We start from the raw sequence: 23,811 nt of genomic DNA on the forward strand, positions 1-23,811 counted from the left end.
TGTTCGTGAGGAGCTAGCTAAAATAAAAGTAGACAAAGCCATGGGGCCAGATGGTGTGCATCCGAGGGTGCTGAAGGAACTTGGGGAAGTTCGGGTGGCTCTGCTGACTGACCTTTTCAATGAGTCTCTAGAGACAGGAGTGGTACTGGAAGATTGGAGAAGGGCAGATGTTGTCCCTCTCCACAAAAGTGGAAGTAAGGAAGAAGTAGGGAATCACAGGTCGGTAATTCTTACTTCTGTGGTAAACAAATTAATGGAAACGCTTTTAAAACAGAGAATGGTGGGATCAAGATGGCTGCCGAATCCCTAAGCTGAGCATCACGCGCTGGTGAGCTCTCCACTTACTTTTGATTCCGTGCCGAATTTTCAACAGGATGCCCAAACGGAGGGGTCGGAGCACGGCTGGGGCCTCGCGGAGCTCTGTCGGACCCAGCTTGGGCAACATTGAGGAGCTGTTCTGCCGCATGCAGAGCTCCCTACAGTCGGAGGCGCTCCTGCTAGAGACGCCCCAAACAGGCAGAAAGCACAGTTACTTACCGTAACAGGTGTTATCCAGGGACAGCAGGCAGATATTCTTGACTGATGGGTGACGGCACCGACGGAGCCCCGGTACGGACACTTTTAGAGTGATTGCACTATAAGAACTTGGAAAGTTCTAGAGACCGCACCGCGCATGCGCGAGTGCCTTCCCGCCCGACCCCGACGCGCGGTCCCTCAGTTAAGATAAGCCAGCTAAGAAGCCAACCCGGGGAGGTGGGTGGGATGCAAGAATATCTGCCTGCTGTCCCTGGATAACACCTGTTACGGTAAGTAACTGTGCTTTATCCCAGGACAAGCAGGCAGCATATTCTTGACTGATGGGTGACCTCCAAGCTAACTAAAAGAGGGATGGAGAGAAGGTTGGCCATTAGGAAAACAAATTTTGTAAAACAGATTGGCCGAAATGTCCATCCCGTCTGGAGAAAGCATCCAGACAATAATGAGATGTAAAAGTATGGACTGAGGACCACGTAGCAGCTTTGCAGATTTCCTCAATAGGCGTGGAACGGAGGAAAGCTACAGATGCTGCCATAGCTCTTACTCTATGGGCCGTGACAGAACCTTCCAGTGTCAGTCCCGACTGAGCATAGCAGAATGAAATGCAAGCAGCAAGCCAATTAGATAGCGTACGCTTAGAAACAGGACGTCCCAATTTATTCGGATCAAAGGACAGAAAAAGTTGGGGAGATGATCTGTGGGGCTTAGTACGGTCTAAATAGTAAGCTAAAGCCCGCTTACAGTCCAAAGTATGAAGAGCCTGTTCTCCGGCATGGGAGTGAGGTTTGGGAAAATAAACAGGCAGTACAATAGATTGGTTGAGATGGAACTCAGAGACAACCTTAGGGAGAAACTTTGGATGTGTACGTAGAACCACCTTGTCATGATGAAAGACTGTGAAAGGTGGGTCAGAAACTAGTGCATGGAGCTCACTGACCCTCCTGGCAGAGGTGAGAGCAATAAGAAAAAGTACCTTCCAAGTGAGAAATTTGAAAGAGGCAGTAGCCAAGGGTTCAAATGGAGGCTTCATCAAGGTGGAGAGAACCACGTTCAGATCCCAGATCACAGGAGGTGCTCTGAGAGGTGGTTTCATATTGAAAAGACCTCGCATGAATCTGGAGACTAGGGGATGAGCTGAAAGGAGTTTCCCCTGGACCGGCTCATGAAAGGCCGTAATGGCACTAAGATGGACTCTGACGGAAGTAGATTTAAGACCAGAGTTAGACAGAGACAGCAGATAATCCAAAAGAGTCTCCACTGCAAGAGACTTGGGGTCATGATGATGAAGGAGACACCAAGAAGAAAACCTCGTCCACTTTTGATGGTAACATTGTAGAGTGGCTGGTTTCCTGGAGGCGTCCAGAATGGAGCGAACAGGCTGAGAAAGAATAAGATCAGTTGAAGTCAGCCCGAGAGATACCAAGCTGTCAGGTGTAGGGACTGCAGGTTGGGATGGAGAAGGGTTTCCTGATTCTGTGTAAGCAGAGAGGGAAACAGTGGAAGTAGAAATGGATCCCTGGAACTGAGTTGAAGTAGAAGGGAGAACCAATGCTGCCTGGGCCACCGTGGAGCAATCAGGATCATGGTGGCCCGTTCCCTCTTTAGTTTGAACAAGGTCCGAAGCATGAGAGGTAGAGGAGGGAAAGCATAGAGGAACAGATTGGACCAATCCAGAAGAAAAGCATCCGCTGCTAGACGGTGGGGAGAGTAAAGTCTGGAGCAGAATTGGGGCAACTGATGATTGTGAGGAGCTGCAAAGAGGTCCACTTGAGGAGTGCCCCATTGAGCAAAGATGGACTGTAGAGTCGATGGGTCGAGAGTCCATTCGTGGGGTTGGAGAACTCTGCTGAGCTTGTCCGCTAAGTAATTCTGTTCTCCTTGAATATAAATCGCCTTCAGGAATAAGCGGCGAGTGGTTGCCCAGGACCAGATTCTCTGAGCTTCCTGGCATAAGAGGCGAGAGCCTGTTCCACCCTGTTTGTTGATGTAGTACATGGCTACCTGGTTGTCTGTGCAGAGTAGAAGGACTTGAGGAAACAGAAGGTGTTGGAAGGCCTTGAGGGCATAGAACATTGCCCTGAGTTCTAGGAAATTGATGTGATGCTTCTTTTCCTGAGGAGTCCAAACGCCTTGAGTTTGATACTCGTTCAAATGGGCTCCTCATGCATAAGGGGAGGCGTCGGTGGTGATGACCAGTTGATGAGGAGGCAGATGGAACAGAAGGCCCCTGGAGAGATTTGAGGATGTCAACCACCATTGTAGAGACTGACGAAGAGACGATGTCACAGATATGTGTCGTGAGCAAGAGTCTGTCGCCTGAGACCACTGTAGAGCCAGGGTCCATTGAGGAGTGCGCAGGTGAAGACGAGCCAGAGGTGTGACATGAACTGTGGAGGCCATGTGACCCAAGAGAATCATCATCTGCTTTGCAGAAATGGAGTGCTGGGGCAGCACCTGCTGACAGAGCGATTGGAGGTTGTGAAGACGGTTGTCCGGCAAGAAGGCTCTCATCTGGACAGTGTCCAGCACCGCTCCAATGAATTGAAGTCTCTGTGTAGGAAGAAGGTGAGACTTGGGTACATTGATTTCGAACCCTAGAAGTTGTAGAAAAAAGATGGTCTGGTTGGTGGCCAGAAGAACAGCTTGAGATGAAATGGCCTTGATCAACCAGTCGTCCAGGTAGGGAAAAACCTGAAGGTGGTGGGAGCGCAGGAACGCTGCCACCACCACCAGACATTTTGTGAACACTCTTGGAGAGGAGGCAAGACCGAAGGGGAGCACTCTGTATTGGTAATGACAGTGATTGATCATGAAGCGAAGGTACTGTCTGGAGGCCGGGTTGATTGGAATGTGAGTGTAGGCCTCTTTGAGATCGAGAGAGCATAGCCAGTCGTTGTGATCGAGGAGAGGATAAAGTGTTGCTAGAGATAGCATCTTGAATTTTTCTTTGACCAAGCATTTGTTGAGGTCTCGCAGATCTAGAATTGGTCTTAGGTCCCCTGTTTTTTTGGGAACTAGAAAATATCGGGAGTAGAATCCCTGCCCCCTTTGATCCAGAGGAACTTCCTCTATGGCGTTCAGAAGGAGGAGGGATTGAACCTCCTGACGAAGAAGGGCAGATTGAGGAGTGTGCAAAGCAGACTCTTTTGGTAGACTTTGGCCTGGAAGGGTGTGAAAGTTGAGAGAGTAGCCGTGGCGGATGATGTTGAGGACCCATTGGTCCGAAGTGATAACTTCCCACCGGCTGAGAAAGAAAGAGAGTCGTCCTCCTATCGGTTGAGGGAGGAGAGGAGATGTGTGAACGCTGGCTATGCCCTCGAGGACTAAGTCAAAAGGGCTGAGTCGATTTTTGCTGAGGAGGCTGCTTGGCTGGTTGTTGCTGCTGAGGTCTAGGCGTTTGCCTCTGTTGTTGACGCTGCCTCCGAGGTTGCTGAGTGGACGGCTGCAAGGGGTGAGCCACAAAACGCCGCTGATAGGCCGATTGCTGTCTAAATGGCCGTGGAGGTGGGGGTTTCTTCTTGGTCTTAAGAAGGGTATCCCAGCGGGTTTCATGAGCCGAGAGCTTCTGAGTCGTCGAGTCCATAGATTCTCCGAACAGCTCATCCCCTAAACATGGGGCATTAGCCAACCGGTCTTGATGATTAACATCAAGCTCGGAGACTCTGAGCCAGGCCAAACGCCGCATGGCTACAGACATGGCTGTTGCTCTAGAGGTAAGCTCAAAGGTGTCATATATAGACCTTACCATGAATTTTCTGAGCTGGAAGAGAGATGAGGAGCATTGATGGAAAGCCTCACGATTCCCCACAGGAAGGTACTGCTCAAAGGAAGCCATAGTGGTAAGGAGATGCTTTAAGTAAAAAGAAAAATGAAAAGCATAGTTACCAGAACGATTAGCAAGCATCGCATTCTGGTAAAGTCGCTTACCAAATTTGTCCATGGCTTTTCCCTCTCTGCCAGGAGGAACAGAGGCATAGACACTAGCTCCTAAGGACTTCTTGAGGGTGGATTCTACAAGGAGAGACTCATGAGGGAGCTGTGGTTTATCGAACCCAGGAATAGGGATCACTTTATATAGGGAATCCAATTTGCGGGGAGCTCCCGGGACAGTAAGAGGAGTCTCCAAATTCTTGTAAAAGGTCTCCCTCAGGATGTCATGTAAAGGGAGTTTTAAGAATTCCTTTGGAGGCTGGTCAAAATCAAGAGCGTCTAGAAAAGCTTTGGACTTTTTAGACTCAGCCTCCAAAGGAATGGAAAGAGATTCACACATATCTCTTAAAAAAGAAGAGAAAGAGGTGGAATCAGGTTTGGAGGAAATATCCTGAAGAACAGGCTCGTCCTCCTCTGACGAACACTCCCCTTCTGACTGTAAAGGTTCTTCAGAGTCGCCCTACAGATCAGGGTCTCGAATATGGGGACCACGGTCCCGAGACTCAGGGGTGGATGGTTCCCGGTGTCGGGACTTCTGTACCGACTTACCCGACCTCATCGACGCGGTACCGGGTGATGTTATCGGTCGCACCGGAGCCGAAGTCTGTACCGATTGGTGATGAGACCTGGGCTCCGGTGCGAGGACAGGCATCGATGCCGATGAGGCCAAGTGTACCGGTACCGAAGGAGTGGATGGTGACAATATAGACTGTTCCACGATCGGTACCGGTTGCTCAGTGGGGACCGACACCGGAGGGCTCGGTGTCAGGAGAGCTGGAAGGAGTTGTTTGAGCTGTTCCTTCAGCTGCACCTGCAAGATGGCCGCAATGCGATCATCAAGGGAGGGCACCGGTACCGCTTTTTTCTTCTGCGGTACCTGCGGTGCCGCTCGACGCCCCGGAGATGAGGAGCCCGATGTCGAGGGACTCACCTCAATAGGGGCGGAGCGCTTCCGCTGGCGCCTCACGGTCGGCAGGATTGGACTCTCTGCAATGGAGACCGGAGGACGTTCCAGCGGGGAAGGCTTCTTAGCCGGCTTACCTGCATGCTGCGACGCCGACGCGGTATCGCGTGGCGTCGATGAGGTGGGTGCCGACGAAACAGGTACCGAGACCGGCGCCGAAGACGTGGGGTCGGACATGTCGGTGCCGAAAAGCAGTCTCTGCTGTATTTCTCGATTTTTGAGAGTCCGCTTTTTCAAAGTGGCACAGCGGGTGCAGGTAGAGGCCTGATGTTCCGGACCCAGACACTGAAGGCACCAGTTGTGTGGGTCTGTAAGGGAAATAGGCCGTGCACACCGCTGGCACTTCTTGAACCCGGGCTGAGGGGGCATGAACGGAAAAACGGCTTCTGCCAAATCGAAGGCCGAGGCCTCGATGATGGCAGTAGGCCCCGCCGGGGCAAATCAAGAAACTCGAAAAAAAATAATAGATTTTTTTTTTTTTTTTTTTTACAAAAGAAAGAAAAAAGGAAGGGCAAAAAAATCCGAAAAGGTTTACGCGAGCGGGAAGGCGAATGAAAAAATTTTTCAACAGCCGTTGAAAATGCGACTTCTTAGCTCCACGGAAACTAAGAAACTGAGGGACCGCGCGTCGGGGTCGGGCGGGAAGGCACTCGCGCATGCGCGGTGCGGTCTCTAGAACTTTCCAAGTTCTTAGAGTGCAATCACTCTAAAAGTGTCCGTACCGGGGCTCCGTCGGTGCCGTCACCCATCAGTCAAGAATATGCTGCCTGCTTGTCCTGGGATAATGGAGGCGATCTCTCAGGGACTTGAGACCACGCTAAGCCCCGACACAAGGGCTCCGCCCTCACGCCCTCAGGTTACCAGCTCCCTGCGGGCGGGGGAACTCTCCAAAGAGGGAGTATGTTCAGCCCTGGAGGCCGTTGTCAATCATGGAGGGAGCAGGGATCCAGACTCTCTACATTTTCAAGAGAGTCTGTTTGAAGAAACAGAGGAGTCGACAGCAGAGGGGAACGGACAGATCCAGGAGAGTGCTCAACAGGCAGTTTCACCAGAGGGAGAAGAGTCTGCAGCCTATTCTTTTCATCTTCAGAGACCCCAAGAGGTAACACTTGAAACTATCTGGGACCTGGTTGCCAATATTCCTAATTTGTTAAAACCTCAATTAAATCAAATAGAAGGGAAAATAAAACATCATGATAAAGAAATAAAAGAAGTAAAACAGGAAACAACAGAGCTTAGAAAAGAGATTGTCAGCATTAACCAGGCGTCATTTAAGACCAAACAAATTTATGAAACAATAATTAAGGATAATACCAATCTTAGAAGAAAGTTAGAATCCTTGGAAAACTTTTCCCGTGGAAATAATTTAAGATTGGTAAATTTTCCCAAGGTCTTAATGATTATACCTCGGGAGATGCTGAAAAGCACAGTTACTTACCGTAACAGGTGTTATCCAGGGACAGCAGGCAGATATTCTTAACGTATGGGTGATGTCACCGACGGAGCCCCGGTACGGACACTTTTAACTAGAAAGTTCTAGTTGGCCGCACCGTGCATGCGCGGGTGTCTTCCCGCTCGATGGAGGAGAGCGTGGTCCCCAGTTAAGATAAGCCAGCTAAGAAGCCAACCCGGGGAGGTGGGTGGGTCGTAAGAATATCTGCCTGCTGTCCCTGGATAACATCTGTTACGGTAAGTAACTGTGCTTTATCCCAGGACAAGCAGGCAGCATATTCTTAACGTATGGGTGACCTCCAAGCTAACAGAGAGGGAGGAGGGATGGTTGGTCATTAGGAAAATAAATTTTGTAACACAGATTGGCCGAAGTGCCCATCCCGTCTGGAGAAGGCATCCAGACAGTAGTGAGTAGTGAATGTGTGAACTGAGGACCAAGTGGCAGCTTTGCAGATCTCCTCGATGGGCGTGGAGTGGAGGAAAGCCACAGAAGCAGCCATAGCTCTGACCCTGTGGGCCGTGACAGCACCTTCCAGTGAGAGTCCGGCCCGAGTATAACAGAACGCAATGCAGGCAGCAAGCCAGTTGGAAAGCGTTCATTTAGAGACAGGACGACCTAAACGGTTAGGGTCGAAGGACAGAAAAAGCTGAGGTGACGTGCGGTGAGCTCTGGTACGGTCAAGGTAGTATGCCAGGGCACGCTTACAGTCCAGCGTGTGTAACGCCTGTTCCCCAGGATGAGAGTGGGGTTTAGAGAAAAAGACAGGCAATACAATGGACTGGTTGAGGTGGAAGTCCGAGACCACCTTGGGAAGAAATTTAGGATGGGTACGCAGAACCACCTTGTCATGGTGAAAAACCGTGAAAGGTGGGTCAGCAACCAGTGCATGCAGCTCACTAACCCTCCTGGCAGAGGTGATGGCAATGAGGAAAAGCACCTTCCATGTCAGAAATTTGAGTGAAGTTGTGGCAAGAGGCTCAAATGGAGGTTTCATGAGGGCTGAGAGAACCACATTCAGGTCCTAGACGACTGGAGGAGGCTTCAGAGGTGGTTTGACATTGAAGAGGCCTCTCATGAACCGGGAAACCAGGAGATGAGCCGTGAGAGGTTTTCCGAGGATAGGCTCATGAAACGCAGTGATGGCACTGAGATGGACTCTGATTGAGGTAGACTTGAGGCCAGCGTCGGAGAGAGAAAGCAAATAGTCCAGTACAGTTTCCACCGCCAATGAGGTGGGATCGTGATGATGAAGTAGACACCAAGAGAAGAACCGGGTCCACTTCTGATGGTAACATTGGAGGGTGGCCGGTTTCCTGGAGGCATCCAAAATACGACGGACAGGCTGAGACAGATTCTCTGGAGAGGTCAGCCCGAGAGAAACCAAGCTGTCAGGTGGAGCGAGGACAGATTGGGATGTAGTAGAGACTGATGCTGCTGTGTAAGTAGAGTAGGAAATACAGGAAGAGGAATGGGCTCCCTGGAGCTGAGCTGGAGCAGGAGGGAGAACCAGTGTTGGCGAGGCCACCAAGGAACGATGAGAATCATGGTGGCTCTGTCCCTGCAGAGTTTGGATAATGTCCGCAACATCAGAGGTAGTGGAGGAAAGGCATAGAGGAACCGATCCGTCCAGTCGAGCAGGAATGCATCCGGGGCCAGACGGTGAGGAGAGAAGAGTCTGGAACAGAACTGGGGCAGCTGATGGTTGTGAGGAGCTGCAAAGAGGTCCACCTACGGAGTGCCCCAGCGAGCAAAGATGGAGCGGAGCGTGGGAGGATCCAGAGACCACTCGTGAGGCTGAAGGATGCGGCTGAGATTGTCGGCCAGGGAGTTCTGTTCGCCCTGGATATAGACAGCCTTGAGGAAGAGACTGTGGGCCATGGCCCAGGTCCAGATGCGGATGGCCTCCTGACAGAGGAGGGGAGATCCGGTGCCGCCTTGCTTGTTTATGTAGTACATGGCGACCTGGTTGTCTGTGCACAGGAGAAGGACCTGAGGGTAGAGAAGGTGCTGGAAGGCTTTGAGAGCATAGAACATGGCTCTGAGTTCCAGGAAATTGATGTGATGTTGACGCTCCTGAGGGGTCCAGAGTCCCTGGGTGCGAAGATCTCCTAGGTGAGCTCCCCACGCATAAGGGGAGGCATCTGTGGTTATGATCATGGAGTGAGGGGGTAGATGAAAGAGTAGACCCCTGGAAAGATTGGAGGAGTTCAACCACCAGTGAAGAGATTGCTGAAGAGACGATGTAACAGAGATGGGATGAGAAAGAGGATCCGTGGTCTGTGACCATTGGTTGGCCAGCGTCCATTGAGGTGTCCTGAGGTGGAGTCGCGCCAGAGGAAGCACATGGACCGTCGAGGCCATGTGGCCCAGGAGGACCATCATTTGCCGAGCTGGAATGGAGCGACGAAGGAGCACTTGATGGCAGAGGTGGAGCAGGGTCCGTTGGCGGTCTGAGGGGAGAAACGCCCTCATCAGAGTGGTGTCGAGGACGGCTCCAATAAACTGAAGTCGCTGTGTGGGAAGCAGATGCAACTTGGGGTAGTTGATCTCGAACCCCAGAAGGTGGAGGAAGGAGATGGTGTGCTGAGTGGCTTGTAGCACAAGAGGAGACGTAGGTGCTTTCACTAACCAATCGTCCAAGTAGGGGAACACCTGAAGGTCGTGAGACCTGAGGAAGGCCGCCACCACAATAAGGCATTTGGTGAACACTCTGGGAGATGAGGCGAGGCCAAAGGGTAGCACTTTGTACTGATAGTGATGGTGCTGTATCTGAAACCGTAGATAGCGACGTGAAGTCGGATGGATTGGGATGTGAGTGTAGGCCTCCTAGGGAGCATAGCCAGTCGTGGTGAGAGAGAAGAGGGTAAAGCGTGGCCAGGGAGAACATTCTGAACTTCTCTTTGACCAGACACTTGTTGAGGTCCCTGAGATCGAGGATGGGACGAAGGTCTCCTGTTTTTTTGGGAACCAGGAAGTAGCAGGAGTAGAATCCCTGACCCCTTTGGTCCGGAGGTACCTCTTCGATGGCATTGAGGAGAAGGAGGGATCGGACCTCCCTCAGGAGGAGGGGGGTTTGGGAGGAGTGAGAAGCAGACTCTACGGGAGGATGGTCTGGTGGAAGAGTCTGGAAGTTGAGAGAGTAGCCATGGCGAATGAGGTTGAGGACCCATTGGTCTGATGTGATGACCTCCCAACGGCTGAGGAAGAGTTGAAGGCGTCCTCCGATCGGCTGAGGAAGAGGCAATGAAGGTGGGAGACTGGCTATGCTCTGGAGAAAGGAGTCAAAAGGGTTGAGACGGTTTTGATGAAGGAAGAGGCTTGGCAGGTTGAGTCTGTGTGAGAGCCTGAGGCTGATGCTGGTGGCGAGGACGGCGAGACTGTTGTGGAGGCGGGTTGAGAGGTCTGGCCGAGAACCTGCGTTGGTAAGAAGACTGTTGCCTGTAGGGGCGAGCAGGTGGAGTCTTCTTTTTAGGTTTGATCAGTGTCCCACCTGGTCTCATGTGCTGAGAGCTTCTGGGTGGTCGAGTATAGGGATTCTCCGAAGAGTTCATCACCCAGACAAGGTGCGTTAGCCAGGCGGTCCTGGTGGTTAATGTCTAGGTCAGAGACTCTCAGCCATGCCAAACGGCGCATAGCTACCGCCATGGCAGATGCGTGGGAGGTCAGCTCAAACGAGTCGTAGATGGAGCGAACCATGAATTTCCTGAGTTGGAGGAGGCTGGAAATTTGTTGCTGGAAGAGAGGGACCTTACGTTCAGGAAGATATTTCTGTAAGGAGGAGAGCTGTTGCACCAGATGCTTCATATAGAAGGAGAAGTGGAAGGTGTAGTTGTTGGCTCTATTGGCTAGCATGGCATTTTGGAAAAGGCGCTTACCAAATTTATCCATAGTTTTTCCCTCTCTGCCAGGAGGGGTGGAGGCATATACACTGGAACCCTGAGATTTTTTCAAAGTAGATTCCACCAGGAGGGATTCGTGGGGCAATTGAGGTTTGTCAAACCCTGGGATTGGAATAACCCGGTACAAGCTATCCAATTTGCGAGGGGCCCCGGGAACCGTGAGGGGAGTCTCCCAGTTTTTGTAGAAAGTTTCCCGTAAGATGTCGTGGACGGGCAACTTTAGAAATTCCTTGGGAGGTTGCTCAAAGTCTAGGGCATCGAGGAAATCCTGAGACTTTTTAGAGTCGGACTCTAAGGGGATGGAAAGAGCTGCTGCCATCTCCCTAAGGAATTTAGAAAAAGAGGATTGTTCTGGTTTTGAGGTGGTATCGGTCGTGGAGGTTCTTCGTCGGTTGACGAAGCGTCCTCTTCGGTACCGTGCGGGGAGTCTTCCCACAAGTCTGGGTCTCCAACGTCAGGATGTGCACGTTTGGACATCGGTGTGGAAGGCTCAGCATGGCGGGTCTTTGAGAGAGATTTGCCTGAGCGCACCGAGGCGGTACCGGGAGAGGAAGACCGATGTCATTCCTGGGACCGGGAAGGGTCGGCAGCAGTACGGGTATACACTGTAAGTGTTTCAGCCAAGAGCACCGGCATGGAGGTATTAATCGGTACCGAGGGGGTCGACACCGATGGGACAGTGCGAGGCTCGGACCGGTCTCGGACCGGAAGGTGCGGTGCCAGCAACGCTGGCAACAGTTGTTGGAGTTGTTGCTGGAGCTGCTCCTGTAACTGGTTTTGGAGTATGGCCGCGATGCGGTCATCCAGGGGGGGCACCGGTACCGCTTTTTTCTTCTTCGGTACCATAGGTGCCGCTCTACGCTCCGGCGATGAGGAGGCCGATGATGAGGCACTCACCGATATCGGAGCGGAGCGTTTGCGGGGTCGATGCGGGCCGGGAGGGCCGGTGTCGCAACCGTGGCAGGAGGGCGCTCAAGGGAAGTGGAAGGCTTCTTAGCCGGCTTACCTGGGCCCAACAACCCCGAAGAAGGGTCTGGTGGTGTCGACGTCGTGGGTGCCGACTTTTGTGGTGCCGTCGACGTCGCAGCAGGTTCCATGGCAGATCCGGTACCGAATAAAAGATTTTGCTGGATCTGCCTGTTTTTTAATATGCGCTTTTTAAGCGTAGCACAGCGGGTGCAAGTGTCAGCCCGATGCTCTGGACCCAGGCACTGCAGGCACCAATTGTGCGGGTCGGTGAGAGAGATCGGGCGTGCACACCGCTGGCACTTCTTAAAGCCCGGTTGAGGGGGCATGAAGGGAAACACGGCCTCTGCAAAATCGAATCCGGAGGCCTGTATGGTGGAAACAGGCCCCGCCGGGGCCGGCCTGAAAAAATAAAGAAAACTGGATGAGGTTTTTTTTTTTTGTAAGTAAAAATAGGGAATCCGAAAGGAAAAATTAGAAGAAAAACGAAAAATTACGCGAGCGGGAAAGCAGAAACTAGCTTTTCAACGGCCGTTGAAAGCACATGCGTCTTCTTCGCTCCGCGGAAACGAAGAAACTGGGGACCACACTCTCCTCCGTCGAGCGGGAAGGCACCCGCGCATGCGCGGTGCGGCCAACTAGAACTTTCTAGTTAAAAGTGTCCGTACCGGGGCTCCATCGGTGACGTCACCCATACGTTAAGAATATGCTGCCTGCTTGTCCTGGGATAAAGATATTTGATGGAAATTTTTAGTTTGTCTGAAAATATGATACCACCATTTACACAAGTTTACTATCTTCCTACTAATCAACGGAAACAACAGCAAGAGGTTGAACAGGAAAATTTGGATGTGTCCTCGAATACAGAAAAGGCAGTCCCAGCAACCCTATTATTAACAATGGCATTGGCCCCAGACAAAAACTGGTTACTGAGACTTTTCTTTAAAAATAAAATGAAAACATTTTTAGGAATGCAGATACAAATGTATCCTGATCTTGCCAGAGAAACCCAGAGGCGTCGTAAAGAATTTCTACTATTAAAGCCAGGGGTGTTGGCCTTTGGGGCAACTTTTTATTTACGTCACCCATGTAAATGCATAGTGTATTATTCTTCTCAGAAATTTGTCTTCTTTGATCCTTCACAGCTGGTGACCTTCCTGTCGCTGTCTCGTTTGGAAAAAGAAAAGGACAATAAGATCTAGCCCTAGATGGGAAGTTATTAGGGAACTTTGAGCTCAGCTTAGATTAATCTCAGCATTATTTGTTTCTTTTTCTTAATTTAAACTGTCCTTTGTACATCTAGATCCTCAAAGTGGACTTGAATTAAAATTTAAGTAATATAATGGAGTTTTCTTTTTGTTTTCTCTCTGAAAATATGGATATGTATTATTCATTTGTTTCTTTGATTTTTGGACTTTAATATGATGATTATGGCTATGTATCCTTAAACTTAAATTTTTGCTTTCTGTACAAGTTATACTTGATAATTATTTATAAAATTATAAATAAATTTAAAAAAAAAAAAAAACAGAAAATGGTGAAGTTTCTAGAATCCGGTGGATTACAGGACCAGAGGCAACATGGATTCACTAGATGTAGGTCTTGTCAGACAAATCTGATCGATTTCTTTGACTGGGTGACTAGAGAAATTGGATAGAGGGAGTGTGTTAGATGTGGTGTGTTTAGATTTTAGCAAAGCCTTTCACAGTGTTCCACACAGATGTTTAATAAATAAACTGTGTGCCCTTGGAATGAGTCCCAAAGTGACGGGCTGGGTCAAGAACTGGCTGAGTGGAAGGCAACAGAGGGTAGTGATCAATGGAAATCGCTCTGAGGAAAGGGATGTTACCAGTGGTGTGTCTCAAGGTTCTGTTCTTTTTAACATTTTTATAAACGTTATTGCTGCAGGGCTGTCAGGTAAGATTTGTCTCTTTGCGGATGATACCAAAATCTGCAAGAGTAGACACCCCAGGATGGTGTGAATAATATGAAGAAAGACCTGGTGAAGCTTGAAAAATGGTCTGAAATTTGGCAGCTAAAATTTAATGCTTAGAAATGCAAGGTCATGCATTTGGTATGGAAAAGCCCGAGGGAACGATACAGTTTAGGGGGGTAAAGAACTTAAGTGCACGACAAAAGAGTGGGACTTGGGTGTGATTGTATGTGATGATCTCAAGATGTCCAAAAAGGTTGAAAAGATGACGGCAAAAGCTAGAAGGATGCTAGAGTGCATAGGGAGAGATATGGCTAGTAGGAACAAGGAGGTAATGATGCCTCTGCATAAGTCTCTAGTGAGACCTCATTTATAATATTGTGTACAATTCTGGAGGCTGCACCTTCAAAAAGATAATAAAAGGATGGAGTCGGTCCAGAGGAAGGCTACTAAAATGGTGTATGGAGATCTCAATCTGTATACTTTGGAGGAAAGGCAGGAGAGGGGAGATATGATAGAGACGTTTAAATACTTAAGTGGATTAAATGCGGAGTCTCTTTCATTTGAAAGGAAGCTCTGCAATGAGAGGGCATAGGATGAAGGTAAGAGGCTCAGGAGTAATCTAAGGAAATACCTTTTTACAGAAAGGGTGGTAGATGTGTGGAACAGTCTCCCAGAAGAGATGGTGGACAAACATGATTTAATGAGACAGAATCAGCATGGGTTCAGCCGAGGGAGATCTTGCCTCACAAATTTGCTTGACTTCTTTGAAGGTGTGAATAAATATGCGGATAAAGGTGAGCCAGTTGATATAGTGTATCTAGATTTTCAGAAAGCTTTTGATAAAGTTCCTCACGAGAAGCTCCTGAGAAAATTAAAGAGTCATGGGATAGGTGGCAAAGTTCAGTTGTGGATAAAGAATTGGTTATCGGACAGAAAACAGAGGGTAGGGTTAAATAGTCATTTTTCTCAATGGAGGAGAGTAAACAGTGGAGTGCCGCAAGGGTCAGTACTAGGACTGGTGTACTAGGACCAGTGCTATTTAACTTATTTATAAATGATCTAGAAATTGGAACAACGAGTGAGGTGATTAAATTTGCAGAAGACACTAAACTGTTCAAAGTTGTTAAAATGCATGCGGATTGTGAAATATTGCTGGCGGACCTTAGGAAATTGGAAGATTGGGCGTCCAAGTGGCAGATGAAATTTAATTTGGACAAATGCAAAGTGATGCACATTGGGAAGAATAACCTGAATCACAGTTACTGGATGCTAGGGTCCACCTTGGTGGTTAGCGTGCCCAAAAAAAGGATCTGGGTATCATTGTAGACAATACAATGAAATCTTCCGCCCAATGTGTGGTGGCGACCAAAAAAGTAAACAGGATGCTGAGAATTATTAAAAAGGGATGGTTAACAAGACTAAGAATGTCATAATGCCCCTGTATCGCTCCATGGTGTGACCTCATTTGGAGTATTGTGTTCAATTCTGGTCTCCTTATCTCAAGAAAGATATAATGGTGCTAGAAAAGGTTCAAAGAAGAGCAACCAAGATGGTAAAGGGGATGGAACTCCTCTCGTATAAGGAAAGACTAAAACAGTAGGGCTCTTCAGCTTGGAAAAGAGACGGTTGAGGGGAGATATGACTGAAGTCTACAAAATCCTGAGTGGAGTAGAACGGGTACAAGTGGATCGATTTTTCGTTCCGTCAAAAATTACAAAGACTAAGGGGACACCAGATGAAGTTACACAGAAATACTTTTAAAACCAATAGGAGGAAATTTTTTTTTTTTTCACTCAGAGAATAGTTAACTCTGGAACGCATTACCATAGGATGTGGTAAGAGCGGATAGTGTAGCTGGTTTTAAGAAAGGTGTGGACAAGTTCCTGGAGGAAAAGTCTATAGTCTGTTATTGAGAAAGACACGGGGGAAGCCACTGTTTGCCTTGTATTGGTAGCATGGAATATTGCTACACCTTGGATTTTGGCCAGATACTAGTAACCTGGATTGGCCACCATAAAAACAGGCTACTGGGCTTGATGGACCATTGGTCTGACCCAGTAAGGCTATTCTTATGTCTGAATTTAAGAAAGCCTGGGATTGTCACATGAGATCTCTTAGAGAGAGGAAGAGATAATGATTACTGCGGATGGACAGACTAGATGGGACATTTGGCCTTTATCAGCCATCATGTTTCTATGTTACAAGGGAGAAACTGGTTCTTACAATTACATTAGTGTAGCACTGATAAAAAAAATCTCTTAAGGGAGTTGAGCATTTGGAATGTTTATGAGAAAAGAGAGGAAATTCTACAAGGAGGTGATTCCCAATAGCTGTCTGGTGAGAGCATGAATGAAATGGATTAAATGAAAACCCTGCGTAGTGGTTCCCAAATGAGAAGAGGGAGGGAGGGGTGGGGAATAAGGAGAGAGGAAACAAGATGATGATAGTAAAACTTTGACAAAATGCAAGAACTCTTGCAATGCACAGCTGCACACAAATTCCAGAATGTATCTAGGACATAACATTTCCACTGTCCAGAATGGCAGACTGTTGTAACTTTCTTTCTTCCTCCACAGTGCATATGACATCAGTCTTGGTTAGCAGCAGCAAAGAGGGCATGTGCAGAATAACAGTTTACTTACACGCTTATTCTCTCTGTTTCTCCACTCTGTCAGCTCCTGGGGTGCCAATTCAATGGGGCTCATGAGGACTAAACATTGTGGAGTAATCTCTCCCAGGACCACCTGACGGAAGAGATGCTGAAAAACAACACAGATTTTGTGACCCCAGTCTTGACTACTACTACAAAAGGTCAAAGACCCCATCACACACTAGACACCTCAGTCCTCATTCTCTCACATTCCCTCATTAAAAATCTGCCTCCTAGTTTTCTAGCAAACATCAGTGCAGTGCTCAGTCTCCCTTTATTTGCAGAGCTTCTAAGAAGAGGGATAGCAATGACAGCCTAGCAAACAGACCTCTGCTAGTAAGACAAGGCACAATAGGGATGCCTTATACATTCAGTTCCAAAGCCTGCTTCCCCTTCTAACAATCTGATCCTCCCAAAATCAAATAGGAACTCTCCTGCATTGCAAGCTAATGTTTATTTATTTGTTCAGTTTTCTACACCATTCTCCCAGGGAATCTCAAAATGGTTTACATTAATTTATTCAGGTATCAAGCATTTTTCCATCTGTCCCAGTGGGCTCACAATCTATCTAATGTACCTGGGACAATGGGGGGATTAAGTGACTTGGCTAGGGTCACAAGGAGCACCGTGGGTTTCAACCCACAACCCCAAGGTGTTGAGGCTGTAGCTTTAACCACTGCACCTCACTCTCCCCATATGTAACTGAATCGGGTGTAAGGCAGATCCATTCAGAGCTCCTAATAACTGACAATTAATGGAAGTCACCACCTCTCATATCCAAGTTGCTCAGCTGTTTGTTACCACACTCAATATTACAGCCTGATGTACTAATGCAGGTGTGTGTCTTTTTTCCAAGCTCCTCACCATGTTTTTGGAGTCTCGTAAGTTAAAGAGAAGACTGCGATATTTATTCTTGTAACGCAGGTCACTGGGAGGAAAGAGTGCAAACATTTCTCTCTCCACATTCCGTGCCACCATCCTGACCGTCTCCTCCTGTACATCCAGGTCTGGGGATTCTTGAACTCTAGAAATATAATCAGAGCAGCAACATTTAGCAAGGCCACTCATTCAGCAGAGTCAAGACTTCTTGTAATTCATTAAAACAAATGTGATAGTTCTCATTCTATTTCCTCCACATCTCCCAGGAGTAGTAAACAAGATTAGAGTCAATCCCCATTGCAATCTCCTCTCCTAATGGAAATGAGAAAAGAAACTGATGTGTCTCTCAGTGGAGATTATAGAAATAGTAAAAAGCAAAGAAATTAGCATTTCGGGTGTCAAAAAATTTCCAGAAACCGTGGGCAGGCAGAATTTATTTTATTTATTTATCAGTTCAGAAAAAGCATACAAAATTATACAAGGCCTGCAATACAATTCAAATGCATATGCTGGAGGAAAGAAAGGACAAGGAAGACTCAAATAAAAACAATAAATGTTCGCCAGGCAAGCCAACACTAGAGAATGACACGGGGACCATTTACCGTGGTAAACCGCGGGTCACCGTAGCAAAACCGCAGGAATGGAGACATTTGCAACTGGTTTACTGCAGGAATGGGGACAAGACCTTTCACCGCCCCGTGGGAATTTACCGCCCCATGGGAGCGGTGAAAAGTCTTATTCCTGTGGTAAAAAAAATTGCACCAGTGTCAGACTCGGCATCTTCTCCCCAGCTTCTCTTGCACCTAGTTTACCTTCAGGAGCCAGCCATGCCATGATGAAGACAGAAGGAACCTCAAACCAAAGCTGAGACCAATGTGATTTGAAGAATAAAATTACCAGACAACAAAAAGAAAAAAAAAATGTATTTTATATTTTGTGATTAGAATATTTCAGATTTGAAATATGTATCCTGCTAGGGTTGGTATTAGACATAACTGGGAACCGCAAAATCCAGGCTGTGCTTCTTTAGCTTCCAGCTGGCTTAGGGCTCTCTCTCTGACCAGGGGGCAGTTGCCCTAGTTGCACTCCCCTAATATTATTCTTGCCATGTGTGACTAAAGTATTCTGTTAGCTTGATTTTTCTATGTAGCATTCTGTAGTAAGGAGAAATTAGGTTCTTACCTGCTAATTTACTTTCTTTTAGCTTCTCCAGACCAGTAGAGGTTAACTTTACGAATGGGTATATATCTAATCATGACCAGCAGGTGGAGACTGAAAACAAAACTTTGGGACAGTATATCCTAGCCCCTCCTCTCTATTTCCCTCAGTCTGCCGAATAGCCAAGCAGAACCAAGAACTGGAAAACAACAGAGAGAAAAAACAATACTCCAAAAGGAGTAACAAATAACATACCCAAAATGCTGTTGGAAAATGCAGAGGAGAAATTCCCGAAGGAAGAATGTCCCCACAGCTCGCCAGCTAAGCCAGCCGAGCCACAGCCGCTGTTCTTCAATTCTCCCCGGCCCTAGAAAAATACTAGAACCCGCAGCAAAAACCAAAAACTGCCCGCGCAACAGCCCCAACAACAACAACAACAGACAGGGTGGGGACCTCTACTGGTCTGGAGAAGCTAAAAGAAAGTAAATTAGCAGGTAAGAACCTAATTTCTCCTTCTTTAGCACTCTCCAGACCAGTAGAGGTTAACTTTACGAATGGGACGTACCAAAGCAGTCCCTCTCACGGGCGGGACCCCCGAAGGGCCGATACCAGTACACGCTCACCGAACACCGCGTCCCGACGCGCCTGCACATCAACCCGATAATGACGAACAAAGGAATGCAAGGAGGACCAAACCGCAGCCTTACAAATATCCACTGGAGGCACGAGCGACGACTCAGCCCAAGAAGCCGCCTGACCCCGAGTGGAATGAGCCTTGAGAAACTCCGGAACAGGCTGCTGTTTCAGAAGATAAGCGGAAGCAATCGTCTCCTTGATCCAGCGCGCAATAGTAGCCTTAGAAGCGCCCGCTCCCCGACGAGGACCCGCCAGGAGGACAAAGAGATGATCGGACTTCCGGAATTCCTGGGTCCGCTGCACATAAGAGCGAAGGACCCGACCGACATCCAACTTGCGCAGCTGCCGTTGCTCAGAAGAGCCCTCCCGACCACCCAAGACCGGGAGAACCACCGATTGATTGACATGAAAAGGAGAAACAACCTTCGGCAGAAAGGAAGGAACAGGCCGCAAGACGACCCGCTCCCTAGAAAACTCCAAGAAGGGAGCCCTACAAGAGAAAGCCTGCAGCTCAGAAACACGCCTAGCAGAAGTAATGGCCACCAAAAAGACCGCCTTCAAAGTAAGGTCCTTCAAAGAACAGTCGTCCAAGGGCTCGAAAGGCGGACGCACCAAAACAGAGAGAACCAGATTAAGATCCCAAGAGGGAACCGAGGGCCGTAGGGGAGGCCTAAGCAACTTGGCCGCCCGCAAAAACCGAATCACATCAGGAAGAGCCGATAAACGCTGACCTGACACCAACCCTCGAAAGGCCGACAGGGCCGCAATATGAACCCGGAGAGAAGACCAAGCCAGGCCTCTATCCAGGCCATCCTGCAAGAACTCCAGAATGTTAGGCAGATAAGCGCGAAAAGAGGTCACTCCCCGCGCCCGACACCATTCCTCAAAGAGACGCCAAACCCGCACATAAGCCCGAGAGGTAGAAAGCCTCCGGGACCCCAACAGTGTAGAGATCACCTTGTCTGAATATCCCTTCTTGCTAAGGCGACCCCTTTCAAGAGCCACGCCGTAAGACAGAAGGGAGACGGGTCGAACATGGGAATGGGACCCTGCATCAGAAGGTCGTCCGAGAGAGGCAGAGGAAGAGGATCCGCTACCAGGTGCCTCACCAGATCCGCATACCACGGACGGCGAGGCCAATCCGGCGCCACCAGCACCACCAAACCCGGATGGTGAACAATGCGAAGAAGCACTCTGCCCACCAGCGGCCAAGGAGGGAACACATACAACAGCCCCTCCGTTGGCCACTGCTGGACCAGAGCATCCAGACCCTCGGCCAGACCGTCCCTGCGACGACTGAAGAAGCGGGGCACTTTGGCATTGCCACCCGTGGCCATCAGGTCCATCAGGGGCTGCCCCCAAGCCTGCACTATCAACTGAAACGCCTCGGCGCCGAGACACCACTCTCCTGGATCTAGAAAGTGACGACTGAGGAAGTCTGCCTGAACATTTTCTACTCCGGCTATATGAGAGGCCGAGAGGTCCAGCAGATGGGATTCCGCCCAAACCATGAGCAGAGCCGCCTCCTGCGCCACCTGAGTGCTCTTGGTGCCCCCCTGACGATTGACCTAAGCCACCGCCGTGGCATTGTCCGACAGCACTCTGACCGACTTGCCCAGCAACAGGGAGTGGAAAACCAACAGCGCCAGACGGACCGCTCTGGTCTCCAACACGTTGATCGACCAGGCGGCCTCCTCCGCGGACCAGGTGCCCTGAGCTGAGTGACCCAAACACTGAGCCCCCCAACCCAGGAGACTCGCATCCGTCAGGAGCACCGTCCACTGCGGGAGATCCAGACCCACCCCCTGAACTAGGTGAGGGGTCTGGAGCCACCAACGCAGACTGCAGCGCGCCAAGCCTCGCAGGGGGACCGGAACATCCATCCCGTGCCTCTGGGGAGACCACCTCCGGAGCAGAGCATACTGGAGAGGACGCATGTGGGCCCGCGCCCACCTCACCACGTCCAGGGACGCCGCCATCGACCCCAAGACCCGGAGGAAATCTCGCGCCCGAGGACACCGGGACGCCAAAAGCAGGCGAATCTGAGATTGCAATTTGCTCACCCGGCCCTCTGGGAGGAAGACCCTCCCCAAGGAGGTGTCGAACAGCACCCCTAGGTACTCCAGACGCTGAGCCGGGACCAACCGACTCTTGGAAAGGTTGACCACCCAGCCCAGCGACCGGAGAAACTCCACCACCCGAGCAGTAACCCGGGAGCTTTCCTGCAACGACTTTGCCCGAATTAACCAGTCGTCCAGGTAGGGGTGTACCAGGATGCCCTCCGACCGCAAGGCTGCCGCGACGACCACCATCACCTTGGTGAACGTCCGAGGAGCCGTGGCCAGCCCAAAGGGAAGCGCACAGAACTGAAAGTGCCGACCCAAGATCGCAAAGCGCAGGAAACGCTGATGAGAGGCCCGAATGGGAACATGCAAGTAGGCCTCCGTCAGATCGAGAGAAGTGAGAAACTCCCCCGGCTGAACCGCCAGAATGACCGACCGCAGAGTTTCCATACGGAAAGAGGGAATCTTGAGAGCCCTGTTGACCCCTTTCAAATCGAGGATGGGCCGAAAGGTCCCCTCCTTCTTGGGCACCACAAAGTAAATGGAGTACCTGCCCGTGCCCCACTCCGGAGGGGGCACCGGAACAACTGCCCTGAGATCTAGCAAGCGCTGAAGGGTCTGGCGAAAAGCCTGCGTCTTCCCCGGAGTCTGACATGGAGAAGCGAGGAAAAAATCCGGCAGAGAGCGGGCGAACTCCAGGGCATAACCGTCCCGCACCACCTCCAGGACCCACTGATCGGACGTGATCTCGGCCCATTTGGGGAAAAATTCACGCAGCCGGGCCCCCACCGGAACCAAAGGGAGCGCCGGCAAGGCGTCATTGTGCAGGACGGGAAGTGGGGGAACCGGCGGAGGGATTCCCTGCCCCCCGACGGGCCCCCCGAAAGGGCTGCATGCACTGGAAGAACCGACCCCGGGAAAATCCCGGAGACTGGAAAGAAGCAGCCCCACGCCCAGGGCGATACTTGCGAAAATCCCGCAAACGCCCCCGGGCCGCACCCCCCCGAGACGCCGGACGGGCACGGTCCTCCGGCAGACGGGGAACTTTCGAGTCCGACAAAGTCTGAATCAACTTATCCAAGTCCTCTCCAAACAAAAACGACCCCCGAAAGGGAAATTTAGTAAGCTTAGCTTTGGACGCAGCATCCGCCGCCCAAGCGCGCAGCCACAACACACGCCTTGCGGCCACGCCAAAAGCCATAGACTTAGCCGAGATCCGCACCAAGTCATATAGAGCATCTGAGAGGAATGAGGCCGCCATCTCAATCTTCGCTACCTCCTGATCCACCAGAGACCAGTCGTCAGACTCTCGATCCAAGACCCGCTCCGCCCACCGAAACACGGCGCGAGCGACCAGTCCCCCACAAATAGCCGCCTGGACCCCAAAGGCAGAGACCTGAAAATTTTGCTTAAGGATGCTCTCCAATTTGCGCTCCTCAGAGTCCCGCAAGGCAGAACCGCCCTCAACAGGCACGGTATGCCGCTTGGAAATTGCCGAGACCACCGCATCCACGACTGGCGAAGCTAACGTAGCCCGATCCCCTTCCGGAATGGGATACAGGCGAGCCATGCTGCGTGCCAGCCGAAACGGCGTCTCCGGCGTTTTCCACTGCTCCAGAATAATATCCCGAATATCCTGATGCATAGGAAAAGAGCGGGAAACGGAACGGATCCCCCGTAACAGGGGGTCCCCCACACGCGGAGTCTCCGGCGGCGCGTCCTCAAAACGCAAAACCGAAGAAACCTGCTGAATAAGGTCAGGCAGCTCATCTTTCTGAAAAAGGCGCACCACGGACGCCTCGTCACTGGAGAACGGGAAATCCGACAACCCGCCGCCAGCTTCCGTCCCCTCCAGAGAGTCCTGGAACTCCTCAGAAGGGTCCAGGTCCTCCTCCAGACCGACCCGTTCCTCCGACCACAAATTCTCGTCCCACGACACCCGCGGACGCTTGGACAAGGGAGGCGGCGGAGGGGACGTCACGCCAGACGAAAGAGGCAAAGCCGCAGGGAGCGCGGAGGAAAACCCACCCCCCGAAACCCCCTGGGCGCAACCGGGACCCCCAGCCGCCTGAAAATAGGCTCTGCATAAAGAAAAGAAAAATTCAGGAGAAAAACCCCCCGAGGGTCCCAAGGGACTCCCTGCCACAGCAGGGGACCCAGCAGAACCTTGCCCCTGCATAGTCAAAACAGGGGGAAGGTCACCTGAGGTGGAAGACAAAATGGAGGGGCCAGACAGAGAAGATGGCGGTTTTTCCCGCCAAAAAAGCTCCCTCCATAGCCTGAAGCGGCTGAGAAACCTGAATAGTCTCAGCCGCTAAAGCAGGCAAGCCGGCATCAGCTGTCAAAAAATCAGCTGAGAGGGAATCCTTCGGGGAATCCCTCCGTGGGCGGTTGTGGAAGACCGGGCTTCCCCACTGCTCCAAGCCGACTCGCGAGGCACCATCGGCGGGGAGCTCTGGGCGCCTGCAGCCGCTGCCGACGGAGCTCCACCACCTCACCGACCCAAACCGCCGAGTTCAGGCCGGCCGCGAGTGCCTCGCGGCTGGACTAAAATTGTGTCCTACTCCCCCAGAGAAGGGCACAATTGCTCCATACGCGACCTAGCTATAAAAAAGTGCTGGTTACATGAAAAAATACAGTAAAATACAGTTTTCTTAAAGGGAAACAACCCTTCAGACCAGCACTACCTCAGGATTTTTTTTTTTTTTTTTTTTTTTTTACAGAACAGACTCCACAGGCT

At 50.4% G+C, this 23,811-nt stretch overlaps 1 protein-coding gene across 2 annotated transcripts in view; it reads right to left on the reverse strand.

The window, feature by feature from the left end:
- SPOCD1 (SPOC domain containing 1) overlaps positions 1-23,811 on the reverse strand; it is an 83,517-nt gene that overhangs the window by 52,626 nt on the left and 7,080 nt on the right. For both annotated transcript variants that reach the window (XM_033953912.1, XM_033953913.1), the window contains 2 exons: positions 17,200-17,359; positions 16,328-16,444 (listed from right to left, as the gene is read on the reverse strand). In XM_033953912.1, the coding sequence (XP_033809803.1) occupies positions 16,328-16,444; positions 17,200-17,359 (277 nt within the window). The remainder of the gene's footprint in view (positions 1-16,327; positions 16,445-17,199; positions 17,360-23,811) is intronic.

The sequence above is a fragment of the Geotrypetes seraphini genome, chromosome 8, assembly GCF_902459505.1.
Source record: "Geotrypetes seraphini chromosome 8, aGeoSer1.1, whole genome shotgun sequence".
In the NCBI taxonomy this organism is placed as follows: domain Eukaryota; kingdom Metazoa; phylum Chordata; class Amphibia; order Gymnophiona; family Dermophiidae; genus Geotrypetes; species Geotrypetes seraphini.